Consider the following 25,622-nt stretch of genomic DNA (forward strand, 5'->3'; position numbering starts at 1 on the left):
TCCGGGAAGATCCCACATGCCGCGGAGCGGCTGGGCCCGTGAGCCATGGCCGCTGAGCCTGCGCGTCCGGAGCCTGTGCTCCGCGACGGGAGAGGCCACAGCGGTGAGAGGCCCGCGTACCGCAAAAAAAAAAAAAAAAAAAAAAAAAAAAAAAAAAAAAAAAAAAAAAAATCAAGAGTTTGAATCCCAGCTCAACCATGGTCAGGAAGTAAGCCAGGCTCTTCACTTCTCTTAAGCCTTTGGCTTCCTGATCTGACCCTCAGGGTCCACGTGGGTTTCAGTGCTTAAATAGGGCCACCCACTGTCCTGATTGCTGGAGCTGAAAGTCTTATATCCCATGATATAGGACGTTCAATGCTAAAATCAGGGCAGTCTCAAACAAACCGGGACATCTGGTCACTCTACACTTAAGTCGGGGACAAGCTAACTTTTAGAGCCTAACCCAGCCAGCTGCCTGTTTGTAAACAAAGTTTCAATAGAATTCAGCCAAACGCATTCATTTATGACACAGAGTCAATCGCTGCATTCACGCCATGATGACAGAGTCGAGAAGCCTGCCAAACCCGAGATATTTATGGTCTGGCCCTTTAAGAAAAAGTTTACTGGCCCCCAACTCTACGTGACAGGTGGTCAGTTGTAGGAAGGCCTTGTAGGATGTAGCCAGGCTCCCCCTGTGAGGAGGGGCCGCTGGGTGTTAACGGGAGATGGGCCCCATGTGGAACAGAGGGGTCAGGGTGGGCTTCTGGGGAGGGTGGCGTTGATGTTTAGAGGGGTATCTGGCTGAGATTTGGCGGGGGAACCAAATTCCGTAGGCTTGAACTGGGTCACGGGAGGTGCTGGAAAAAGTGGTTCCTCAGGCCAGCACCCTCTGTCCTCCAACAGCCTGAACCCCGCCTCCCAGCTGCCCAAGGGAACAGCAAGATGCCCCCTGAAGTAACCGCAACAGCCCGTGCTGGGGTCTTCCTGAGGGGCCTGGGGCCGGGCGTGAACAGCAAAGGACCAACTCCCCACCTGAAGGAGGCACCTTGGTACCCTGAAGAGTTCGTTCAGCCATCGCTTGTTTACCAAACATTTACTGAGTGTCTGTGCTCTCCCGGGCCCCCGAGCTGGGCCCTGGGAGACTTCGGGGAACAAGGCAGAGCCCACCCTAAAACAAGGCCACAGGGGGAGGCGAGGGAGGGCGGGACGGGGGTCACTCTGTCACCAGATGGAAGCTCATTGGTCCACAAAGTCCCAGAGAAGCCTGTAGCCTTGGGCTTTCCCAGCCTGCCCAGCCGTCACATGCCCAGCCCTCACCCTGGGCTCCTGGGAGAGATACCCCAAACCGGGAGTGACAAAAAATGAACTCAGGAATGGTGTAACCCCCCGCAAAGGTGCCCCCTTCCTGTGCAGTGACCATGGCCACCAGAAGAAAGTGGCAGTGGGGGTGTGGGCAGGGAACGCTGAGTCCTCCTGGGCACATGGGGATGAGATTCCAGCAGCCGTGGGAGGCATTAGAGGGGGTCAAGAACACATGGGAGAAAAAAAAGAAAAGAACACATGGGAGGCAGGGAGGTGGAGGCGGCCTCTCCAGCCTCCACTGGAGGCTCCGTTTGCCAGGCCTGCTCTGGTGCCTGGACCTTGACTGCTCTCAGTCCCGTGTAGGGCGGCCAGGGTTCCCACCCTAAACATTCCCATCCCCAGGCGGCTCCAAGGAAGCCCGGACCCGTGGCATAGAGCCTGGGTATGGGTGGTGGCCCAGCGAGGCCGCCTGGGGGCTGGTCCTGCTCAGGCAGCCGGGCCGGGAGCTAAGGGAGGAAGCTGTGCAGGGTGAGGTCATCCCCCTCGCGGTCCTCCCCAGACCCCGCCTTCAGGCCCTGGCTCTTGGCCTTGGGCAGGCCCCCGTTGGCCATGGCAGCTGGCCCCTCACTCCCCTCGGGCAGCAGGGATGAGATGCAGACCATCTCGGTGGGGGAGTAATTGCGCACGGGGTACAGATGGTTCTTGCGGGACAGGCGGATGGCCAGCACCACGGTGCATATGAGGAAGATGGTGGCCACCAGGGCCAGGATGAGGATGGCCAGCAGACACTGCTTCACCGAGCTGGGGTCAAGCAGGCCCTCTGTGGAGCTTGGGGTCACAGAGCTCCGGGGGAAAAGACTCTGACCATTTTTCCATTTGTAGATCAAGTTATCAGATGAATTGCCAACTGCCACAATGGTGCTCTTGGGAGGGTCAGAGGGCACAGCAAGGGCTGTGGTTAGGCCCCTTGTGGTAGCAGGTCTTGTGGGCAGGGTCTTCACAGTGGCTGGATCTGTGGGCAGGGCCCCTGTGGTAGTGGGCTCCATGGAAAGAACTGCTGTGGTGGCCAGTTCCGTGGACAGAGCCTCTATGACTGTGGGTCCCATGAACAGGGCCTCTGTGGCAGTGGATCCTGTGGACAGGGCCTCTGCGGACAGGGTCTCCGTGGCAGTGGGTTCTGTGGACAGGGTCTCCGTGGCAGTGGGTTCTGTGGACAGGGCCCCTGTGGACAGGGCCTCCGTGGCTGTGGATTCTGTAGTCAGGGCCCCTGTGGACAGGGCCTCCGTGGCTGTGCGTTCTGTGGCCGGTGCCATTGTGCTTGCTGGCTCCGTGGGCAGGGTCTCTGTGGACAGAGCCTCTGTGGCTGCAGGTTCTGTGGCCAGTGCTGCTCTGCCTGCTGGCCCTGTGGACAGGGCCTCCACTGCAGCTGATTCTGTGGATGGACCCTCCATGATGGGAGGGATTACAGTGACTGGTTCTTTGGTCAGAGTGACCAGTATGACCGGTTCCATGCTCACATTCCCAGTGGCTGCCCCTCCTGCATCCAGGACAGCAGGGTCCCTTGTGGCCACCTCCAGAGTGGTTGGCTCAGGTGTTAAAGGCCCTGCAGACTCTCTCTGCTCCAATGTTCCCATCACAGGCAGAAGCTTGGGGGCCTTGGTGCTATAGTTAAGCATTTCTGGAGGGTCCGTCTGTACGTCATAGTCATATATGTCGGAGTCGTCCTCATCCACTTCTCTCCGGCCACGGACAAGCAGGGGGCCTGGGGCCTCCTTGGCTCCATCCTCCCAGGTCTCCCACAGCTGGAGGCTGCTTCCAGGGCCCAGCAGGGCCAGGAGCAATAGGAGTTTCAGAAACATGGCACCTGGAGGGGGATACGGACAGAGGGATGTCAGGATAGCTGTACCCCTGGACCTGCCAAGCGCCCTCGATGGCCACAGCTGGGAGCTCATCTGGCCTGGGGCGTCCTTGTGATCCAGCACATGCCTGGTGCACAGAAGACCCTCCGCAAATAGCAGCTATTATTACTTATCAACATCAATGACTCCGTCTGGGGGGTAGCCCTTCAGCTCCCTCTACATGGTGCATAGAAATGTGTTTGCCTCCTTATTCTTTTTTATTAAAACTTTTTATTTGTGGGCAAGACAATCTACTGGGGTACGGAAAGATAATATTAGATCTTCTAGTTATATTAACTTTTATGTCACTTCTTAATTTCTATCTTTGTATACATTTATAATATGAGTGCAGTGGTACTTGTATACAATTAATAAACAGGCCAATGTTCCTATATCGTCCACTGATGGGGTCCATGAGCAAGTTTGGTGGCTGCAGGTTTGCAGGATAAAGCTGTTCATTTGGCCCTTTGAGGCTTCTCAGAGTCCGATCCTGACTCTTCTCTCCACATCATTCTGTTCCACTTTTCCTTATCTTGGCTCCCATCCCACACAGCCCTGTCCTTTCCCTCAGATTCTCGGTTTTCTCATCCTTTATTGGTGTCCTGGTTTGGCCCAGTTCCCTTTGGCCGGGTCCTCACTTACATGATGGGGATGACAGCACCTATCTGGAGACTATTGTGAGGATAACATGAGGTGATACCTGCAAAGCCCTTAGCACTTTGCTCCCATCTCCAGCTCCCACAAAGGGCAGCTACTTCAGTTCTTTCAGTAAATCTATCCCATAAGTCCTCAAGGGCCCAGAGCCATCAACTGCTCTATCTGGGGCCAGGAGATAAACTCAAATCTTTTCTGAAGAGGCTGTCCTCAGCGAGTTGACAGTCATCTCATTTGCCTCTGAGTAGGGAGGGCCACTGTCCATCCTGGTATCACCCCTCAGCCTCCCGAACAGGTAGCCAGAAAGGGCAGTGCCTTTCCCTTTGGACATCTCATTGATCTTTCTACTTGGCCTTGTGAACGCTCACGCCCTCTGGATTTCCCTCTCTCCCCTTACGCTCCCCCTGGCACTGGCTGGTATCTGTGGGATTCAAAATCTTGCAGCTGAGACTCCTGTGGTGACCAACAGCTGTGTTCTGGGGCAGGATTCATATATCACTCGATTCCCTGACATAGCACCCTTCAGCAATACGCAGTCCCAGGCACAGTGTCTGGGGCAGAGCCTGGATAATTTCCAGTACCTTTCCTTGTTTGTTTTTTTAATTGGAGTATAGTTGATTTAAATGTTGTGTTAGCTTCAGGTGATACAGCAAGGTGATTCAAGTATACATATATTGATACATATATCTATTCTTTTTCAAATTCTTTTCCATTTATTCAATAGCTTTCCTTGCACTTCATGTAATTTGGGGCAGAGAGCAATTGTTCATCATTCTTTGAGTGACTGTAACTCACTCATGGATCCCTCAGCTTCTAGGCTCAATCCAACCTCTCACATGTTAGTTAGAATTATGATGGTTTCTAAAATGCCAGCCTGATTTTATCTTAAAATAATTTCTTAAACCAAACTTGATGATATTTGCACCAGACACATCTGGCTCTCACAGTTGTCTTCACTTTACTGAGGAGGGATGAGACTCAGAGAGGTAGAGCAACTTGCCCAAAGCCACACAGCTGCCGAGTGCCAGAGATCAGATTCGAAGCCAGCGAGGACTCAGGAAGGCTTTGTGGAGAGACCCGATCTAGTTGGAGGGGCAGAAGGAGCAAAGGCTTGGAAGACAGCTTAGCTTGATGGGTTTGCGGCTGCTGTTGGGGACCCAGCTGGGGAATGGAGGGCAAAGTAAGAATAAGGAGGACCTTGAAGGCCGTATCACCCAGAAAGGTCAGCCCCCTCTGTACTGGGTGCTATGAAGGGCACAAGATTGAGGGCACAGATTTTGGGGTCTAACAAAATGATGTTCAAGTCCCAGCTCTGTCCATTACAAGAGGAATGACTTTGACCCAGATCTTTGCCTTTCTGAGCCTCAGTTTTATCTGTAAAATGGGAACAACAAACACTACCCATCTCACAGGGCTGTTGGGAGAATGCAATGAGATGAGGGATTCAAAGGTTCTAGGCTCACAGTAGGTGCTTAATAAGTGTGTTATACACACACGCACACGCACACACACTCTTTGCCTCTGAACTTGCCTTTGGGAGGCAGACTGTTTTGCACAGGGGGTCGAGTTCCTTCTTGGGGGAAGAGAATATGGCCTAACCTTGGCCCCACTTTCCGGCAGGTGGGGGACTTTAGGAATAAGCCACCAGCTCTGGGACATATTTCATAACTTGAAGACTCACACCCACCACCCCCACTTGGGCAGTTCTCGGTTCCTGGAAGGCAGAGCCCTCAGTCACTTCCTGGAAGCAGAGAGGGAGAAACAAAAACAGAAGATGCAACCCACCAGTTCCTGGGTCAGGGAGGTAACTGGGCGAGTCAGGGAGGCTGGGAGGGTACTATGGAAGGGACCAGGTTGTGTTCCCCAATGTGGGCTCTCCCCCTGCACCCATCCCCACAGTCCCCTGCACACAGAGGCAGCCTGGGGTGGAGGAGAGACCACTTAGCCGCTGTGTAACCTGAGCAGATCGCTTCACCAAGTGTGAGCCTCAGTTTCCTCATCTGTAAAATGGGCGATACTGTCTCAAAGATGAGAATGGAATGAGATGCTGTAGGGAAGATCCCCTGATGCTGGCATCCAGCAGGGGTGCTGTGGACAGAGGAGCAGAGGAGAGGGGGGCCTCCAACTCAGGGAGAGTACAGAGATGGTGACCTCCCTACCTCCCTACATTAGGGAAGCAGTTAGGGAAGCTGCAAAGACCTGTGTGAGAGCAGAGACCTCCCCGCCTCTTTGGGATGCAACCGTGAGCACTGGGGAAACCAGCATCTCCCTGCCTGGGCCTGTCTACGGCTACCAGCTTATCCCAGACATCCGCAGTGTTAGCACTGAAAATCCCTCGTCCCAGTCAGTCCCAGGCAATCCAGGTGCCTAGTACCTGCCATACTGTGGGCTTCAAGGGGAAGGGACCAGGGACACAGCAGCCTCTAGCCAGGCCGTGGCTGGGCAGGCTTCAGCCCATGTGACTGAAACCCACATGGCTTCCAGAGGCTCTGTGGCTCCAAAGAGGCAGTTAACAAGGAGAGGAGCAGAGCGTAAGCACTGTGTATGGCAGGTAGGATAATAACTTTAATCTTTGCTAAAACACATTTATGATGCATTATAAAACCCCCACTGCGGATGGATCATTTCAGTATCTCATCATCTGGGGGCCTCATTCATCTTCACTCCAGCACTGGCTGCTATAGTTCCCGTTACACAGATTAGGGAAGCAAGGCTCAGGGCAGTGAGGTCACTTCCGTCAGGCCCCACCTTTCACCTCTTCTCTCCTCTGATGGCAGGAAAACAGTCACTTACCACAGGAGTGGGGTGGGCAGGGCTCAGAGATAGGCGCAAGGAGATGCCACATCCTATTTTGCTTGTTGCTTGCTTAACGGAGGAGGTCAGACACTGCCCGGTTCGTCTTCACCCGAAACCAGGGTGCTTCTGCCCCAAGCCCCACCCAGGCTGTGTGGAAGAGCGAGCTGCCAGGGGCCACACCCCAGCTCCGGAGACCGCACCACATGGCTGCCCTGGACCACTCAGGAAAGGTGCTTGTAGGACTCAAGAAGCTTGGGACCTCCCATTTGGAATCCTGAATCCCAGGAGTCCCAGCGTTCAAGAGCTTGAAATCTCAGGATCCAAAAGACTGAGCATCTCAGCGTGTGGGTTGAGCAGCCTCGAGAGAGGGGATCCAGCGCGGGCCCAAGTGTCCCCCCAGATCGCAGCACAGGTCTGAGTCCTGCTGCACTGGACATGTAACCCAGCAGGACCCTGTGGGGCCTTCCCAGGACAGACCCCTCCCCCATATCCTCTTCTTTAGCTCCTCCCTGAAGTACCTAGATAACAGTATCTGATGCACATTTCCTGAGTTGTTTTACAGATGCTAAACACAGCCCCACCCCAGATGGAAGAAATTAACTACTTGATGACCCCAGACCTGGCGCATGAGGATTGATAATGTTAACCCCTGTGATGCCACCCTGTTACCTCACCATCAACCAATCAGAGAATTGTGCACGAGCTGATCACAGTCCCTGGAACTCCCCTCCCTCACCTGGCCTTTAAAACTGCTTTGCTAAAACTCATCGGAGAGTTTGGGCTTTTTGAGCACTAGCTGTCCTAGACTCCTTGTCTGGCGCCCTGCAACAAATGCTGCACTTTCCTTCACCACAACATGGTGTCAGTAGATTGGCTTTACTGCACACAAGCGAGCAGACCCCAGTTTTGGTTTGGTAACAGACAGGACCTGGCCCAGCTCAGGATCAAATCCAGTAACAAACCAGATCCAGTCCCAGCTCTGTCGCTTACAAGCTGTGTGATCTTGGGCAACTGAACATACCTCTCTGAGCCACAGGTTCTTCACTTGGAACACAAGATACCAGTAGCGCCTACACTTTGTGGGGTTGTTATGTGTTAAAGTGAGCTGATCCAGGTTGAGCGTTTAGCACAAAGTAAGTGCTCAATAAAGGCCAGGTGTTGTCATTGTCATTCTGCATGTAGGTCCACATCCCTGAAAAATCTACAACCCTGGGACAGCTTTGACACACTTCTGACCTTGTCAGTCAAAGAGAGCTGGGGCCAGGAGCCCCAGAAACCTGTCTCCACAGTAAGTCCTGGGTGCCATACACAGCCTTGGTCTCCTCTGGTTTGTGTATCAAGTGTAGACAATGTGCTGGACACTGTTCTAAGAGCTATGCATGAACTATTAGCTCACTTGGGCCCCACAGCCTCCTCGTATCAACCCCACATGAAAGATGGGGAAACTGAGGCCCACTTGGTACTTACAGTCACAAGGCCAGTAAGAGAAAGAGCAGGAACTTAAACCTGGTTGATCTTGCTCCAGAGGCCACCTCATAGTCACCGCTCTGTACCACCTGTGAACATGACCTGGCCATTCTCCGGAGCCGAAGCAAATGCTGCCTCCTCCAAGAAGCCTTCCCAGATTGCCCAGGCATCATTAGTCCGGTTGTTTAAACCATTTTTAAAAAACGTTTGTTTACTTTCAAAACATTCATTCCCATCAGCTCATAAACACTAAGAGGACAGGAACCACAGACATCTTACGGCTCACGCTACACGCCCAGGGCTTAGCGGACAGGCAGGTGCTTGGTGGGCGCTGTGACATTGGCCCACTGGAGCACAGGCACTGTGGCTGCCCTACTGCCCCCACCAGACCACAAGTCTCCACAGGATCCCTGGCCCCCACAGGCCTGGCATCCTGGGGGCTCATTAAAGGCGTGTTGCAGGGGTGGACACAGGAGTGAGCCTGGGCAACAGGCATACAGCTGCACAGGACGTGCCACCTGCAGGATTTTGGCCTCACATTTGTCATCCTGCACTTCCCAACCTTTTCTAATCAATTACCCCAGCCCTATCAAGGAGCCTTTCCAGACATTGCTTTTCCTAATTACCACCTGCCTCCATGAAATTTTAATACTGCCGGTAAATCTGTTGAATGTTCTGTGACCCTTTACAGGGACACAAACCATAGTGATAGCTAAGATTTCTTTTGCCTTCCCTCCCACCCTCCAAAAAAACCCAACTCTCAACTGTCGTACCTAAATTTGCTAGCCTGGTGCGGAGGAAGTGAGGTCCTTTCACAAATGAATTCACTGAGACTTACACCTGGTTTTAGTTTAACACTGACAATTTTCAGGGGATATCTGTCTGTCTGTAGACAGATGGACCAACACACAGACACACACCAGCCATCTGTAACAGAGAAGAATAAGCCCGACTCCATCTTGTATTTCTGTCTTTAAAAGATGGGGAATATTTCAACTATCCCTAAAGAAAGTCCTCTGGGGTGCATGTTGGATAAGTGGTCTGATTACAGCTATGAACCCACGAGTAAGAGGAAGATGATATTTTATTGTAACAGTGTGTGGCCACAGTACCTGTTAGGATCTAAGGAATGGTGGCCTTTGAATGGCTCTCTAAATTACAATACAATCCTGAAATTAGAGCTATTCTGTGAAGAAGCAGGGAAGAATGATAAAATCCCCTACATGCAAGCACTTGTGCTATTACATCAGGATGAGAAAAAGTCAGACAGTTGTCGCCTTACGGTATAAAGGCTTGAAAAGAAACCCGAGGCAAGAGCTGTCACACAGGAAGGAAAGGAAGGGAACAAGAATGAGGATACATTGCTCCAAACCTTAAACGCTCCTCTGGCTGAGCTGGGTCCCAGCCACTCCAGCCACTATGCCAGTACCTCCACCTCTTCCACTGCCTCCCATTCTTCTTGCTCCAGCCCCAGTTCCCAACCCTGGGGCTCAGGGAGTGGTCAGACTGGCTCCCTCTCCTTACAGGGATCACTTATTTTCCTGGGCCCAGGGACCTTATCTGGTATCACCATCTAAGACCCAACAGGGCACCCAATTTGGACTGGGAGCCATCCCAGAGCAGGGCAATTACCCCGTAGGGTGCATGAATGAAAATGGCCACCTGGCTGGGTTTCTGTGGATGCACAGTCCCTTGTCAACCTTGGACTTGTTTAATTGGACAATCCTCCTTATAGGGAGAATCCTTTCCGAATGACAGAACTGCTTGCTTCCATTTTTGCCACCCATCACCCTTCCTGGACAGACATACACATTCTTCTCAACATGATCCTTACAGGAGATGAAAGGAGAATGGTCACTGATAAGGCCAGGGAAGAAGCGTACCAGCTCCACCTAATGGGCCCAAATGGTACGCCCAAAGCCCACCTGGCAGCACCCACAGTTGAACCAAACTGGGATCCTCAGTGAGGCAGCAACGCCCTTTCCAGAGCACTGCCCTAAGTGCACCTTGGCAGGGCTTTGAAAAGGGTCCCAAAACAAAAAAGTCTGAAAATATTCAAGAAATTCAGCACAAATCAAATGAAGACCACTCTGAATTTTTGGAAAGGATTTATCAGACCTACAGACATTATACTGATGCCAATCCCAAGGGCCCTAAAAATACTAGAAAGGTAAACATGAACTTTATCGGGCAAAGTGCCCCAGGTATCAGGAGAAAGTTACAAAAATTAGATGGTGCGTTTGGAATGAATCTTTCTCAGTTGGTAGACTTTGCTTTTAAGGTATTCAACAGCAGAGAACACAAACAGAAAAAGAAGGCACGAGGTGAAATGTACTTTTCTAATTGTTGCATTGGATCCCTGGAAGACAGGAGGCTCTGAGAAAGATAAGCCAGCACTAGGTAAAGAACGATGCACTTATTGTAAAGAGAAAGGACACTGAGAGAGAGAATGCCTGCAATTAAAGAACAAGAGGGCTAAAGACGTGGAAGCAACGTACATGTCCAACAACAGATGAATAGATAAAGAAGATGTGGTATATATATATATATAATGGAATACTACTCAGCCCTAAAAAGAACCAAATAATACCATTTGCAGCAACATGGATGGAACTATAGATTATCATATGAAGTGAAGTAAGCCGGAGAAAGACAAATATCACGTGATATCATTTATTTGTGGAATCTCAAAAACAAGATACAAAATAACTTATTTACAAAACAGAAATAGACCCACAGACATAGAAAACAAATTTGTGGTTACTAAAGGGGAAAGGGGTGGGGGAGGGATAAATTAAGCGTTTGGGATTAACATATTCACACTACTATAAATAAAATAGATAAACAACAAGAACCTATTGTATAGCACAGGGAACTATACTCACTATTTTGTAATAACATATAAGGGAAAAGAATCTGAAAAAGAATAGATATAAATATATGTATAACTGAATCACTGTGTTGTATACCTGAAACTAACACAACGTTGTAAATCAACTATACTTCAATTAAAAAAAATTTTTTTTAAAAAGGAGGGCTAAAAAAGGAAAGGAGTGGGGCCTCTCAGATGTAGAGAGGGAAGAATGTTTAGATGATGAATGAAGAGACCCAGGGGCTCCTCTGGATTTATGACACTCAATTCAAGTATCCCCACAGGAGCCCCAGGTAAACCTGACAGTGGGAAGAAAACTGATTGACTTTCTGGTAGACACAGGGGCAACGCATTCCATGCTAAACACTAAGTTGGCACAGAGAACATCCCAGTCTACCCCAGTCACTGGGGTATCAGGGGAAGTACAGAGCTGACAATTTATTTCAAACCACTGGAGTGTCAATTAGGAGATCTGATATTAAAACGTAGTTTCTTGTACATGCCTGAATGCCCTATCCCCCACCTGGGCCAAGATTGCCTCTGTAAACTGAATGCTCAAGTGACTTTTTCACCAGGACAACTTGATATCAGAGTCCCACCAGAACATGCTTTAACACCTACAGAGGGCTCTCCTAGAAAATTCAGAAAAACAGACAGAACTTGATCCCCCTGAGGTCTACAGAAAGGTAAGATGAGAAGTGTGGGCTGACGGTGCCCCAGGAAAGGCAAATTATTCCTCAATTTGGATTGCCTAACACCAAAGTGACAATGGGCTTGCTTTTGTCTACAAGTATAACCCGACAGGTATCATATTGATTGGAAACTACTCATTTATCTTGGGATAAGGCCTTGCCAGTTGCCCTGCGACAGATTAGAGCGGCTCCCAGAAGCAAGCTTAAATTAAGCCCTTTTGAAATATTGGATGGTAGGCCATTATAGGTGTCTGTCCAGGCAGGAGAATCTGTAGCCAATAGGTCTGCAGACTTGGACTTGCAAGCCATCAGAAGATCTTAAGTCGCTGTTAAGATCCTACCAGCCTCCTACCAGATAAGTAACAATGACTTTACTCTGCCATTTCACTTGTACTTGTTGGAAAGGAAATGCTTTAATAAAGCTATCTGTGTGGCCAACAGGGGAAATATGCAAAGACAGCTCAGGGCAGAGCAGCCTAGGTGCCCTCATCCCACGTGCTGGAGTTTATATATATGTTCAAGTGCTTGTCTAAGTGTTGTGACAGGGCCATAAAAAGGGGGAGCAGTATCCTCATAATGCAAACTGCTTATACCCAGCCTAGGACTCGGGAATACTACCAGTTCCAAGTTGATAAATTCCATTCCACCATCACCCCCTCCTTGCCCCCGTTCAGCAGGAAGTAGCCAGAGTGGTCGTCGCCCCTTATCCTGCAAGATTGTGGAATGGACATTGACAGTAGGGAATTGTAACAGAGAAGAACAAGCCTGACTCCATGTTGGATCTATTCCTTTAGCTCTAACCTTTGTGCTCTGTTGCCTCTGCTTAGTCCTACTGGCTCTCCACCTTTGTAAAAGAATGTCATCTATAGCTTGAAATATTCCCGGGCTTGACCTTTAAAGGTATAACACTTTTCCATTCATATAGAGATAAAAAAGTTGCAGAACAGAAAATAACAATTGTCTTGTTGGAGGTTTACAGGAACATCGCAACCAGAACTATGTGGACAGCTGCAAGAACAAAGGATTCCAGCACCAAGAAGTTTGCAACAACCAGCCACACCCCCTCCCCTTTTAGTATACAAGAAGCCTGAATTCTAACTCAGATAAGAAGGTTCTTTGGGACACTAGTGGGCCATCTTCTCAGTCTGCTGGCTTTCCAAATAAAGTCACTATTCCTTGCCCCAACACCTTGTCTCTTGATTCAGTGGCCTGTCCTGCAGCAAGAAGTACAACAGGTAACAATCGTATTTCCTTCTAGCCAGAAGCCACCCCCACTGTCTTCCTGCTCCAGCTCAGCAAAGGAGACTGAGGCAGAGGTCTTGGGTCTTTGTGGGCTTCACGAGGGTCCTACAGCCAGATGGGGCCACCACAAGTCCAAGCTCGGCCACCTCCCAGCCATGCTGCCATGGGCTGCTGCTTCCCCCCTCTGAGCCTTGGTTTTCTCATTTGTAAAAAGGGGGCAGGGTTCTCAGATGATTCCCTGGCCCCTCTGAAGGCCTAGGTTCCCAGGGAATGCTCAGCCTGGCATCCCAGCCCATTCCATTGAGTTTCAATCTCCCCTGTCTGCCGGCCACGCCCAGTGAGGGAGGCATCTACCATGTAGGGTGTGGCCTGCCTGGGGGCCGGGAGCCACCTCCTGAGGAAAAAAGAATTCTAGGAGACCAGAGCCTGCCTGCCCTGATCCTTGTCTATGGGCGTGTGTGTGTGTGTGTGTGTGTGTGTGTGTGTGTGTGTGTGTGTAAGGGGACACTGCTTTAGCTACCAGCCCCCCACCACTCTTTTATGCTCCTAAAGCACCCCAGATACAAAAGTAATCAGAGTATCCTAATCATTATTATTTTCTCCTTTGCTAGCAGTAGTATCTTAAAACTAATATTTTAATAATTTGCTGTGGACAAGCACCATTTTCTCAATCCTATAAGAATGTGAAGAACACAGTTTGGAAACACTGTTTTTATGGACCCATAGCCTGAGCAAATCCCTTCACCTCTCTGGGCTTTGGCTTCCCAACCATGAAAGAAGGAGTAGGATGATTTTTAGGGAAATGCTCCTGATTTCTCCAGTTTTTTGAATTCAGAGTAGCCCCTAAACCGGCAGCTGCTGGCAAACCTGACAGGAAAGGCAGAGCAGGATCCGGAAGAGACAGCAGAGTAAGGCTACCAACTCCAGGCAGACCTCAATCCCGAGTGCCCAGGGCTTTGGGGTGTCCTTTCCAGGGGCTGCAGCTCAGGCTCTGCCCAGGGCTGCCCCCCAGCCCGCCCTTGGCTGTCAGGCAGGCCTGCTGGTCCCTGGAGACCCTGCCACCCAGCCACTCCCTGTGGTTTTTGCAAGCTGGTACTTACCGTGCTCAGCAGAGCATGAGATGGCTGCCTCGTGGGCCCAGGAGAAGCGGCTTCTCTGCTTTAGTAACAAGGACCCAGCCTGTGCTGCCAAGCACGGCTGTGGCACCTCTGCTGTGGTCTCAGACCGCTCCAACCCCCAACGGCCGTGTGTAAAAGAAGGAAGCAAAAGTGTGGTTACTCAAGGCCACGTGACGGCCCACACCTCCTTGTTTGTTGCAGCTTTGGGGACGTTGATCAAGCTTGGGTGTGTAGTAGGAGAAAGGGCCCTGCTGAGCCCGAGGCCACTCTTGGGTTCCTGTAACCATGAAAACACCTAGAACCACATGGAAACTTGCGGGGGAGGGGTAGTTGGTGGGGGAGGGGTCGGCCCAAGCTGAGAAATGCCACAGCACTACTCCACGGGGATGGAGAGTGGAGGTGAGAGGGCACCCATCCTGGAAGGGAGGGAGTGACCAGATGCGAAGGAGGATGGTGGGGAAGCCAGCAAGTAAACAGGTAAACAGACCGTTAGGACACAGTGTGGTCACGTCACCCTGGGGTGAGCCAGGGAGGGGCCCCTAACCCACCCTGGGTCGGGGGGGAGTTGTCAGGAGACTCTTCCAAGGAGAAGTGGCCCTTGAGATGACAAGTAGGGGTGGGCTGGGCGGGCAGCCCAGGGGGAAAGCAGCAGCCCAAGGAGAGCGTAGAGCAGGAGCCATGGCCGGGAGGCCTGAGAACGCACAGACTCTCAAGGAAGCCAAGGAGGAAGGGCTGTCTCCCAGGGTCTGGCCAGTGGCTTTGTACAAGGTGGGGCTCAGGACACATGCAGAGAGAGGTTCACATCCTGCCTTGCACACAGGTTGTTTTAAACTGAAAATCAGAGCCCCAGTGGGTTGTTCACATGACAGAACCTTGATCACTTTAGGAAGCTACAGCTGGAAGGGGCCCAAAACTCAGTCTGTACAGACAGGGAAACTGAAGTCCCCAAAGAGGAAGGGAGACACTCAGAGCTTCCCGCTCCTCCCCAGCAGGTGGGGGAGTAGCCAGCCCTCCGGGGCAGGGGCTGAGAAACTCTGAAAGCCTTACCCAGGAGAGGAAGGCCACTCCCCGACCATAAGCATTCCAGGTACGTCTCTTCTAGCCTGGGTTCACAAGCACTTTGGGGGCGGGACAGTCTCTCTGCTAGGATCTGCCCCGGATGTCCACCCCGAATCCCAGCGCATCCTGAACAACAGCCCATCACCAGACCCACAGGTGTGAAGCCGATGGCAAGATCCCTAAGATGCAGCGGTCAAGGAGAGTGAGCGGACCAGGAGTCAGGGACCTGTGTGACCCTGGGGTGACTTCCCCCCATCCAGGTCCCAGTTCTCTATAAAATAGGAAACCTCCAAAGATGGAAGGTCCTCCAAGAACTGGGGAGGATGCTGATGGCCAAGTCAGAGGGGCACGAGGGTGGCTCTGACAGGAACTTCCAGCGGGCCAATCGCCCACCTGTCAGGGTGGAGAGGGGAACATCCATGACTTTGCAGCAGGCAAGACCCAGACTGTCTGGGCTGACAGTCTACACAGAGCGTGACTGACCATCCCGGCCTGCCCGGGACTGAGTGGGCTCCTGGGATACGGGACTTCCAGTACTAAAACTAGGTCAGCTCCAGGCAAAGTGGGATGAGTTGGTTGTCCTAGAGCAGGGACCAGCCCCTCCCAGGCCACAGGGCCAGGGGACCTGATCATCTGTTCTTTTCTGAATGGGGTATCAGAGGCTGTTAGCTTCACCTGCGGCACTGGGGTGGGGTACTGGCCAGGGGGTCTAGAGCAAGCAGATGCAGAGCCCCGCATCTCCCAGACGCCTCCTTTCCTCCCTGACCCCCATGCAGCTACAAGCTGCTTCTCAGAAGATCTGGGCACAGCCTGGGGAAAAGTTAATTCTGCCACTGTCCAGCCCCCAGTCCCTTATGCCCCTGTGAGCTTTGAGAACCAGCCAGGAGCAGTGCCCTGGAAGGGACCACTCTCAAGATCAGGGGCCTCGTAACTGGCGTTTTACAAGCTGCGTGACCTAGGCAAGTCACTTCTCTGGAGCCTCAGTTTCCTCACCTGCAAAGCCTCGTAATACAAACGCTTAACATTTCCTTGGCCTCTGCTCTGCGCCAGACGCTGTGCATCTATCCTCTTGTAGGCTCACAGCAGCCTTTGGAGGTGGGGATGCTGAGACTCAGAGCAAGGCTGTGCCTTTCTCAAGGTCACACAGAGTCAGCCGCAGGGTCCAGGGAGACAGAATAAAGCCCCCAACCTCCACCCCTGGCCTGGGATCGTGCTGGCTGAGTATTTGAGTGCTGGTGCGTCTTCTCTATACCAGCAAGTGCTCTATGTAAGGGGGAAGGCAATAACTTAGCAGCAGGTAAAGCTATGTCAAGGGAAGACTTGTGCCGCTAAATCTGCCTTGCAGAGGAGGAAATATTGCTAAGAGGATACTGGTTCTTGGTGCCTGTGCGAAGACCATAAAAGTACAGCACACCTCGTGGCACATAAACACCTGTAAGATGCAAGCATTCAAAGTGAGCAGGTTTCCACTTCCACAAACGGAACCCAGAAAAGTACTCCAGAATGCCCTCAAAGATTGAAGCAATGGTATTTCACCTAAGAAACACTGGGAAGAAACATTCACGTCCCATGCAATGGAAACCTGTCCCCTAATGGGATAAGACGCAGGTGTTAAAGTCCCCTTTATGCTGAATGCCTGTAAACTCACCCCTTGTTAGGTGTAAAAGCAGGGGTATAAGAATGTAAACAGCATACTTTCAGGGGTGTGGGTGCTTAGAGGATGGACTGAAAAAAAAGCTTACAGTGCCCTGTAAGCATGACAGTGGCCCTTCCTATTTTCCTTTTCTATAATTTTAAATAGAAAAATGTATATAATGATGTATATGTCAGCTTTATTATCAGGAAACAGATTTTAAATTCTACAAGGACTTTACAGACACCCTACATTTCAGGATGGCTAGACAATCTGCTGCTTTTGTCTGTTTCTATCCTTATGGGGTCTTTGGGGGACAGCTCCTCCCACCCCCTAAGCTTGTGTTTTTCGGGGCTGCCAGCCATGGTTTCCCAATGCCCCCCGGCCACAGCGATGGGACCAACGATATCACTTCTCCAAATGCTCCTCAGCCTGACTACGGAAGATCTCCGTGGAAGATTCTCTGGAGGGGTTTAGGAACCTGCTCATATCACAGACTAAACTCTCAAAAGAACAATGCATTCCCTAGAATAGAATCAGGGAGCTTTTTCTGTAAAGGGCCAGAGAGCAAATCTTTTCAGTTTTGTGGCTCTGTCAATAACTATTCAAGTCTGCAGTTGTAACATGGAAACAGCCGTGGTCCATATGTAAGTGAATGAGCATGGCTGCGTCCCAACGAAATTTTATTTAAAAAACAGGTGGAATTCATTTACAAAAACAGGTGAATTTGTCCCACAGGCTGCAGTTTGCTGACCCCTGGCCTAGAAAAATGGGAGTCACTGGCTATGAGGAGAACCAGATTGGAAAAGGGACCCACCTGGTCCCCACTGATGGGCAGAAAGAAACACTGGTCCCCTTAAGACTACACTGCTGGCTTTCTCAGTGCAGGGCACATTTATTGAGCCCTGACAAGCGCCGGGCACTGGGATAAGCCACAAGCAGGACACACACTGTCCTTGTCCTCTTGGGGCCTTCAGGTTAGTGGTCAGGCCAAAAGCTACCAGGCAGGGCCACTGAATGCAGCCAGGTAGAAAACACAGCCCTAAGAATCAGGAGAATTGGGTCCTTGCTTCACATTTTCTGTGTGTGGCTTTAGGGAATTCACTTGAGCTCTCTGAGGCTGGCTCATCTGGAAAATGGAGATTTGAATGCTTAGTGCAAAACAATGGAAGGACTCAGTTAAGGCCTGAGAGTAAACAGGTAGGGCTGCCAATATACGCAGAGGCCAACTGCCTCACCTCTCTGACTCCCTGAGTCCATTTACCCTAAAACTCAAGAGCAAAACCTGCCATAGGTTTCAGGATGCCATTCCTCAATGAATAAGAGCAGAAGTCCCTTCTTTGCTCCAAGTGCAGGAACTCTCTCCCTATGCAGGTTTCAATGGCTCCCTATTGTTTTTAGAATAAAGACTCAAATCACCAGCATGGCTGGCAATGCTTAACCACCCCCCTCACCCCTGGCCTCATCTCATTCACATGCCCCCTTGTTCTCTGCTCCGGCTCTCTTCTAGCTCCTTTTATGTTTCCCCCGACACAGGGTCTTTGCATGCGCAGTTCCTTCTGCCTGGAGCAGTCTTTACTGGTCATCACCTGGGTAACCCCTCCCCACTCTTCAGACCCAGTTCATGTGCCCCCTCCTCAGAAAAAGCCTGTCCTGCCCACCCTGCCCCATTCTGCAATCTCAGAACCCTGTGCCCCTCTCCAATGTACATGGGATTATCTAATAAATGTCTATTTCCCCAAAAGCCCCAGGAGAAAACCGTGTCTGTTTTGTTCACTGTGGCATCTCCTGGGCCAAGCACAGAGCCTGGCACATAGGAATAAAAACTGCTAACATTTATCAGGTGCTTCTCTGTGCCAGAGAGTGTCCTAGGTTTTTGATATATGCTAATTTGTTTCATCGTCACAATTGCCCCACGAGGTAGGTACTATTAGTATTCCCATTTTATAGATGAGAAAAACCAAGGCCCAGAGAGATTAAGTAATTTGCCTAAGGTCACACAGCTAGTTAGTGGCAGAACCAGGGTTTGAACCCAGGCTGTCTGATTACAGAGCCTGCATTCAATCAGATAAAAGGTTGTTGAATAAATATGCAAGTAATTCCAGCTTTTCCTGGCTGGGCCTGCCTGCAATGACTGGTCCAAGGGGATGCAATGCTCCCCACCACCCTCTAACCTGAAGTGAGCAGCTGGGGTGTGGAGCAGGAATTACAATCAGCAAAGCCAATGGGTGTTAAGTTCCTTTCTCTACCAGAGTCCAGTGGTGGGCTAGCCTGGGAACAAAGGCCCATTTATGGGCCTTTTGGGAAAATGTGGTCCTGGGCATTAACTAAAGGCCTGTTACTGCTGGAGCAGCCCCATCTTAAAGGGAACGGCGTGGCTCCTTGGGCCGCCAACTGGACGACGAAGGATTTGATATCCAAACAGTCCACAACCTCCTTATACTCGGACCCTCCTAGATGATCATTTGTGCGCTAAATGCGGTCGTGCTTCCGTCAGCTGATGGGCGAAAGTGCTGCACCTGCCACATGGTGACGGTCACAGCCTCACGGTGGGCACCCAGTCCCAACGGCCTCACCACTGCCTGTACAGCTCTGCTTGTGCAGAGGCCTATCTGGTGTTTGCTCCTTAGTCGTTTCTGGTTGTGGAGTGCGGTGGGAAACCGTCCTTATGAAACTTAATACCATAGAGACAAAGAGAGCAAGCATTAGGCGGCCAAAGCCAGCAGAGCTTAGCTCCATCGTGGTATTCACCAGACATAAGCTGGTCAGTTATTGAGGAAAACGAGAAAAAACATACAAACAAAAAAACACTTGTGGACTTCTGGAAATATGTGGATAGGCAAGGACAGGCCAGGAGTAGCTGAGATCCAATCATCTTTGTAATTTGCTGGGGACCCGCGGGGCCCCTCCCTCACAAGATGTCCACTTCCTGTAGGACCCTATGCCCATTTCCCTGAAAATGGAAAAAACTGCAGGAAAACGGGGGTGGCGTCCCATAGAATCATGCCTGCCTTCCTAAGTGGCCATCATGCCTCCTAGGAAGCTGGGGCTCAGGGAAGGGCCCAGGTGGGCCAGACTGCAAAACCTGTGGCTTCCTCTCAGACAAACAGGAGTCCAGCTGGCAGCGCAGCAGTTTTCAAATTTACCCACAGGACACTTTGTTCAAGTGAAAGCAAAGGTCTCATGAAACAGAGAACAGGGATATTCTAATAAAAGGCCCAGCCCTGGAGAGGCAGAGGGGAACCAAACCCAAATGCCTGCCCTTCCCTTCTTCCTCCCCACACGCCCTCTTTGACCCAAGGGAGGGCTCACAGGCTGCCATGGGTTGATTTGAATGTCCGAAGGGGAAACGGCCGCTTTGGGCGCCACCACAGCCAGGACGTCATTCTGTTAGGGGAACCAATGACCCAAACTGCCCTCCCTGGCAAGGCCCAATAGTAACCACTTGCATGAGCTGCCTGGCAACAGGACCTCCTGGTGAGGAATGCAGAACTGACAAGCTACCACCAAGCAGAATAATTCGGGAAAGGTCAGGAGACACCGGTCCATATGTCCCTACCAACCTCCCAGAATCCTTCTCGCTGGAATCTATCTTGGCTGAGTGACGCGTGTGCCACCGGGTAGGACCATGAGTCAGAATGATTGGCCAGAGACAACCCGGAAACTAACCCCATCACCATTAAACCCGAGACCGCGAGCCACGTGGCAGAGCAGTTCTCCTGGGTTCCCTCACCCTGCTGCCCTCCACCTGGGCGTCCCTTCCCAATAAAGTCTCCTGCTCTGTCAGCACGTGTGCCTCCTCGGACCGTTCATTTCTGACTGTTAGACAAGAGTCCACTCTTGGGCCCTGGAAGGGGTCCCCCTTCCTGCAACAATTCCCCTCTCAAATGGGAACAGAACTTTGAGGAGTTCACGTTCAGCCCGATTCTGGCTGCCTCTCAGGAGCTGGCGGCTGGGATGGGAGCCTGCAAAGTAAGCCAGTCCTCCAGAGTGGACAGGGACTCTCCAGGGCTCACTGGGTCAGCTTAGGGTGGACAGTGGCCAGCGCAGGGGCTGGTCCCAGGCCTAGAAGGCCAGATGGCAGTCAAATCTAAAGTGCTCCAGACTCCAGGGGTTTTCCAAGGAGCACAGCAGCTGAAGAAATCAATGTCTCCAAGGAGCCACCCCAAGCCTGGGCTTGGCCCTAAAGGTACAAAGATGAAGAACTCTGGACCTCGGAACTCAAGGGGCTCTGATGACGGAGACAGAGCTGCATGAGGCAGGAATTTTGGTTGCAGACAAACTCAACTCAAACCGGCTTAGGTGGCAGTAGGATTCCTGGGGTAACTCGTGCAGCAGGATCTCGGGCATGGACTTAGGGAGCAGAAGGGACCCAGAGCGCTTTCTCCATCACTGTGTACCTGTCCTGCCTGCTAGCTCCCTGCACCCCCAAATCCCAGGCCTTTGTAAAGGAGAACTCAGATTTGCCGGCACGGAAGGTGGTGGGCTCGCTGGTCCAGCCTGGGGTGGACTGTGGTCAGGGGAAGGTTATAATCTGGAAGCAAAGCACTGTTGCCCAGATAATCCCACAGGTATCCCCATCTCAGATAATAATGTCTATATTTTCAATTCACTCATTCAACAAGTATTTATTAACACCATATGCCAGAATCCAGGGATACCATAGTCAAGTTCCCATCCTGTTCTCATTCAATTTGGGAGAGACAGAAACTCATGAGTTGATAGAGCTGGTGGTGATACGTGTTATGAGCCCTGCAGACACTGGGGGTGGGGGGAAGGATGGGTGGTCCAGAGAGAACAGCACATGTGAAAGCTCAGAGGTAGGAGGCCTTGTGACAAGGGGACATCAGGAGACGAGGTCAGGAGGTCGAGGGCCAGCCTCAACTTACTGTGAGGATCTTACAGCCCTTATTGAGTGGGATGAAAAGCCAATGGAGGGTTTTGGGCCTAAAAACAGGAGTCAGCCAACTTTTTCCTAAAGGGCCAGATTGTAAATATTTCAGGCTTTGTGACCATCGGGTTTCATTCTGACTACTCAACTCTGAGGGTGCAGAGTGAAAGCAGCCATAGATGCTGCTCAAACAAATGGGCGTGGCTATGTTCCAATAAAATTTATGGACACTAAAACTTGAATTTGACGTAATTTTTACTTGTCACTGGGTTTTTTCCAGCCATTTCAAAATGTGAAAAAGCTCTTCTTAGCTTGTAGGCTGTACAGAAACTTTCAGTGGGCTGGATTTGGCCTGTGGGCCTTTGCTTACCCAACCCTGCCTTCATACCTTAAGAGGTTACCCTGGCTGCTGTGTGGAGAACAGACTACAGCAGAGGACAACAGGAAGCTTGGTTTGGAAGATGGTTAACTTTTACGTGTCAACTTGACTGGGCCAGAGTACCTAGAAATTTGGTCAAGTGCTATTCTGGGTGTGTCTGTGAAGATGTTTCTGGGTGAGATGAACATTTGAATTGGTGGACTGAGGAAAGCAGACTGCCCTACCCAGCGTGAGTGGGTAGGCCTCATCCAATCAGTGGAAGACCAGACTGGAACAGAAAGGCTCAGTAAGCAGGAACTCCTTGCCTGACTGCCTCTGAGCTTGGTTTTTTGCTGCCTTTGGACTCAAACTGAAACACTGGGTCTCCAGTTGGCTGACTGGAGATATGGGAACTTGGCCTCCATAATCATGCAAGCCCATTCTTATAATGAATCTCTCACTATGTATATGGACACATCTCATTAGTTCCGTTTCTCTGGAGAACACAGTAGAGAAGAAGCTCAGCTCATTTCAGAGATGATGGGGGCATGAACTAGCAGGGTTACAGCAGCGGTGTGAGAAGTAGCTGGAATATGGATGTATTTTGAAGCTGGAGCCAACACGAGTGGCTGAGAGGAGACAGGAACCAGGTGGGAGGGAGGAAGGGGCAAGTCAAGGGGGCTCTCCTAGGGGAAGCTGAAGAGCTGGAGATAAGAGGGGAACCACTTGTGTCTCTCTCAGAGATCTTGACAGATTCTGTTCTAGAAAACATCACTCTGGAAGCAAAAAAGGGAACAGGCGGGCAGAAGTAGAGGAACCAGTTACAAGGCTGTTCAAACAATAGTCTGGTCACTCTACAAGGGGGGGTTTCTGGCAGGTGCCCAGATGCCCATATGGGAATCTCCACCTTGCCGTCTTTTGTGACATTTAATCCACTGCTCTGGTAGAAACTGGCCAGGGCAGTAAGCACTCGCTTGTCACGTTGGGAACTGCGGTTGAGAATGGCAGTGCGTTAACCAGGAGGTGCTTCGTCTACCTTCTACAATCCAAATAGCATCTTGGCACAGAAATGAACCTGCAACAACTTCCTATTATGTATGGGGCAACTTCCCAGTTCTCAGACCTTGTCGCTTAGAGCTCCAAAGCTTGGATTTTGTTGCTGAAACCCTGAAGGTTGATTTCTCGACCTTCAGGGAACTGAGCTTCAGTCCAAACAATGTTTCCTGGCTGGGCCACTTGGTCACTGGCTCCACTCCAATTTTCTGCAGGCCCCTTAAAATCTCGTATTTCCTCAGTGAATGCCAAGACGAATGGAACCATGGTGGGGAGGGGTGGTTTAGAAATGAGTAATGAGAAGATAGCAGGGCTGTGAAGAAGGTGAAGGCTGCCCTGCCCCCTCAGCTGCTGTAGCACCTCAGGGGTCCCGGGACTCTGTGTGTGACCCGTTCACACTGTGATCAGTCTGCATCACCTGGACTAGTTGGCCGTGAAGGTGGGGAAGGTACTAACTTTGTGTTTGAAGCCCTCAAGCAGAGCACCCGACACCAGGCCAGCCCCTTGCTCTTCCCCTTTCAGACACTGATGACTGTCCGTTTCTTTCAACCCAAAGCTTTCCCTATACCCACAACTGTCTGCCGGGCCTTTGTCTGAATCGTTTCTCTCCAGGGCTGCTCCAAACCCACCACATCATCCTTTCCAAAAATATTCATTGAGTCTTTCAGATCAGCATGAGGAAGCCTCCATTAAAACAACAACAAAAAAAACCTCAGCACCTAGTGATTTTGGTAGCAGAAGAGATCCGTCCGCTTGCTTTTCAACTGCTTCCCAACCTCCTGAGCTGAGTGCTTCAGTGGATTAACTTCCGGTCTGACCCGGCTCCCCGGGAAACTGGACCGGCACTGCTCTCCCCTCACGGGAGCTGGGTTCCTCCCCGCAACACTCCTCGCCCCCCATTCATGAACTCAGGCTCTGAAAATCAGTTTTCTCACCCAGTTTCATTTCCATGCAGTAACGTGAAACTACACTGAATCTCAAAGAGCCCACCAGCCTCTCTCAACTCACCTTCCTCAAGGTTGCAACCCATCTACCAAACTTGGCAGCCACCTGACCCCTGAGGATCTTTGGACCTGGAGTAATTTCTCTCCCTCCACTTTTCCATTCCAGGAACTTGCCCCAAGCACACTATGACTAGCGTCTCCTAGCAAACTCCTTCCACTTCTAAGTTTGTGTTAAACCAGTCGCTGGTGGACTAAATTCCTGGGGGTGGGACAAAGAACACTGCTATCTGCACGTCAAGACCCTCTCGGACTTAAAACTGGACACACTCCACCAGGGAGGTGAAACCATCCCATTCAAACAGAGGCGGCAGCTGGGACTCGGATTAAGCATACTAAAATATATTATCCCATATAGTATTGGTTGGAAACATATTTCCCGGTTTCTGTGGCCTTTGCTTTTTGGACATATTGAATACGTAATTCGATTTTTACGCAGCCAACCTATCTTTTCCCTTGTGATTTATTCTACTGCCAGTCTGAAGTCTAGATAAAAAGGGACTTATTTTTACTTCTAAATTTGAAAACAAAACTACTGACCCCATTAACCACGGACACTGGTGTTGCTGGGAGGCGCTAAGGAGTCCCTGCCCCCAGAGCGACTTTAATGTCCCACCACTTCCTTCCCCACCACTGACTTACGATGCCTGCTTTAAGGTACTATTAATTTCTCACTCATACATTACTTTTTTTTTTTTTTTTTTTTTTGTGGTACGTGGGCCTCTCACTGTTATGGCCTCTCCCGTTGCGGAGCACAGGCTCCGGATGCGCAAGAAAAGCGGCCATGGCTCACGGGCCCAGCCGCTCCGCGGCATGTGGGATCTTCCCGGACCAGGGCACGAACCCGCGTCCCCTGCATTGGCAGGCGGACTCTCAACCACTGCGCCACCAGGGAAGCCCCATACATTACTTTTAATAACTTCTTTCTGGGAATAAAGACATTTATAGGAAATTTAGAAATTCAGAAAAAATCCAATTAATGAAAAATTACCCACAACTGCTACCCTACATAGCAACATTTGTGGTCTTTACCCTACACAGAAATATTCATTATTATCAATATAGGCACATATCCCTCAAAGGGTTTGTCAAAAACAATCTATTCCGGGGTGGTTAATAACTGAGCCACCGTCTGCTGGACTAATTTTCACTCTTCCAGTTCCCAAACATGCCTCCCGCTACTGTCCTTGGGACAAAATTCCCAGAGGTGAAAATCCTGGGCTAACAGGTAAGAACGTCGAAAACTCCTGATCTACCCTGTCAACCTGCCCTCGGCAAGAGTACCAATTTACACACGCTCCCTCCAGCAGTGGAGGAAAAAACATTTTTCATGTGAAAAAGGAACAAAGGGCACTGTGCAGCTGCCCACCTGCAGAAGGAGAGGTGTGTGTCCTTGACTGTCTCGGGTCTGTGACCCAATGATGGCTTTAGGACGTGGGAATGTGCTATCAGCAGAAAGGGAAGGGCTGCTTCGAGTTAACTGATTCTGAAGAGCCAACCAAAATTCTTCTGGACACAGAACACCAAGTACAGCAAGGGAAGTAGGCTTTAAAAAACGGAAGTTCTCCCTCGACGGGGCCTGGCTGGCTGTCTGGGGCTAACGTGGT

General features: G+C 50.8%; 1 protein-coding gene across 3 annotated transcripts; it reads right to left on the minus strand.

Annotated features, from left to right (window-relative positions):
• Positions 1–481: 481 nt before the first annotated feature.
• Positions 482–24,763, minus strand: SELPLG (selectin P ligand). 3 transcript variants are annotated; one of them, XM_027124464.1, is made up of 3 exons: positions 6,627–6,650; positions 2,562–3,145; positions 482–2,516 (listed from the first exon to the last, which is right to left on the minus strand). In XM_027124464.1, exons 2-3 carry the CDS (start codon positions 3,138–3,140, stop codon positions 1,788–1,790), a joined length of 1,308 nt encoding a protein of 435 aa, XP_026980265.1. In that variant the 5' UTR covers positions 3,141–3,145; positions 6,627–6,650; the 3' UTR covers positions 482–1,787. The 3 variants fall into 3 exon arrangements, with proteins under 3 accessions (XP_026980265.1, XP_026980264.1, XP_026980266.1); XM_027124463.1 differs by having other exon boundaries at positions 482–1,653; positions 1,776–3,145; XM_027124465.1 differs by lacking the exon at positions 6,627–6,650 and adding an exon at positions 14,003–24,763 and having other exon boundaries at positions 482–3,145.
• Positions 24,764–25,622: the final 859 nt, after the last annotated feature.

The sequence above is a fragment of the Aethalodelphis obliquidens genome, unplaced genomic scaffold (assembly GCF_003676395.1).
Source record: "Aethalodelphis obliquidens isolate GAN/ISIS:26980383/991018 unplaced genomic scaffold, ASM367639v1 scaffold28, whole genome shotgun sequence".
NCBI classification, from domain to species: Eukaryota; Metazoa; Chordata; class Mammalia; order Artiodactyla; family Delphinidae; genus Aethalodelphis; species Aethalodelphis obliquidens.

What these genes read in the sequence shown, in the direction of transcription:
- SELPLG (XM_027124465.1), bottom strand. Translation starts at nt 3,140, where the DNA reads ATGTTTCTGAAACTCCTATTGCTCCTGGCCCTGCTGGGCCCTGGAAGC.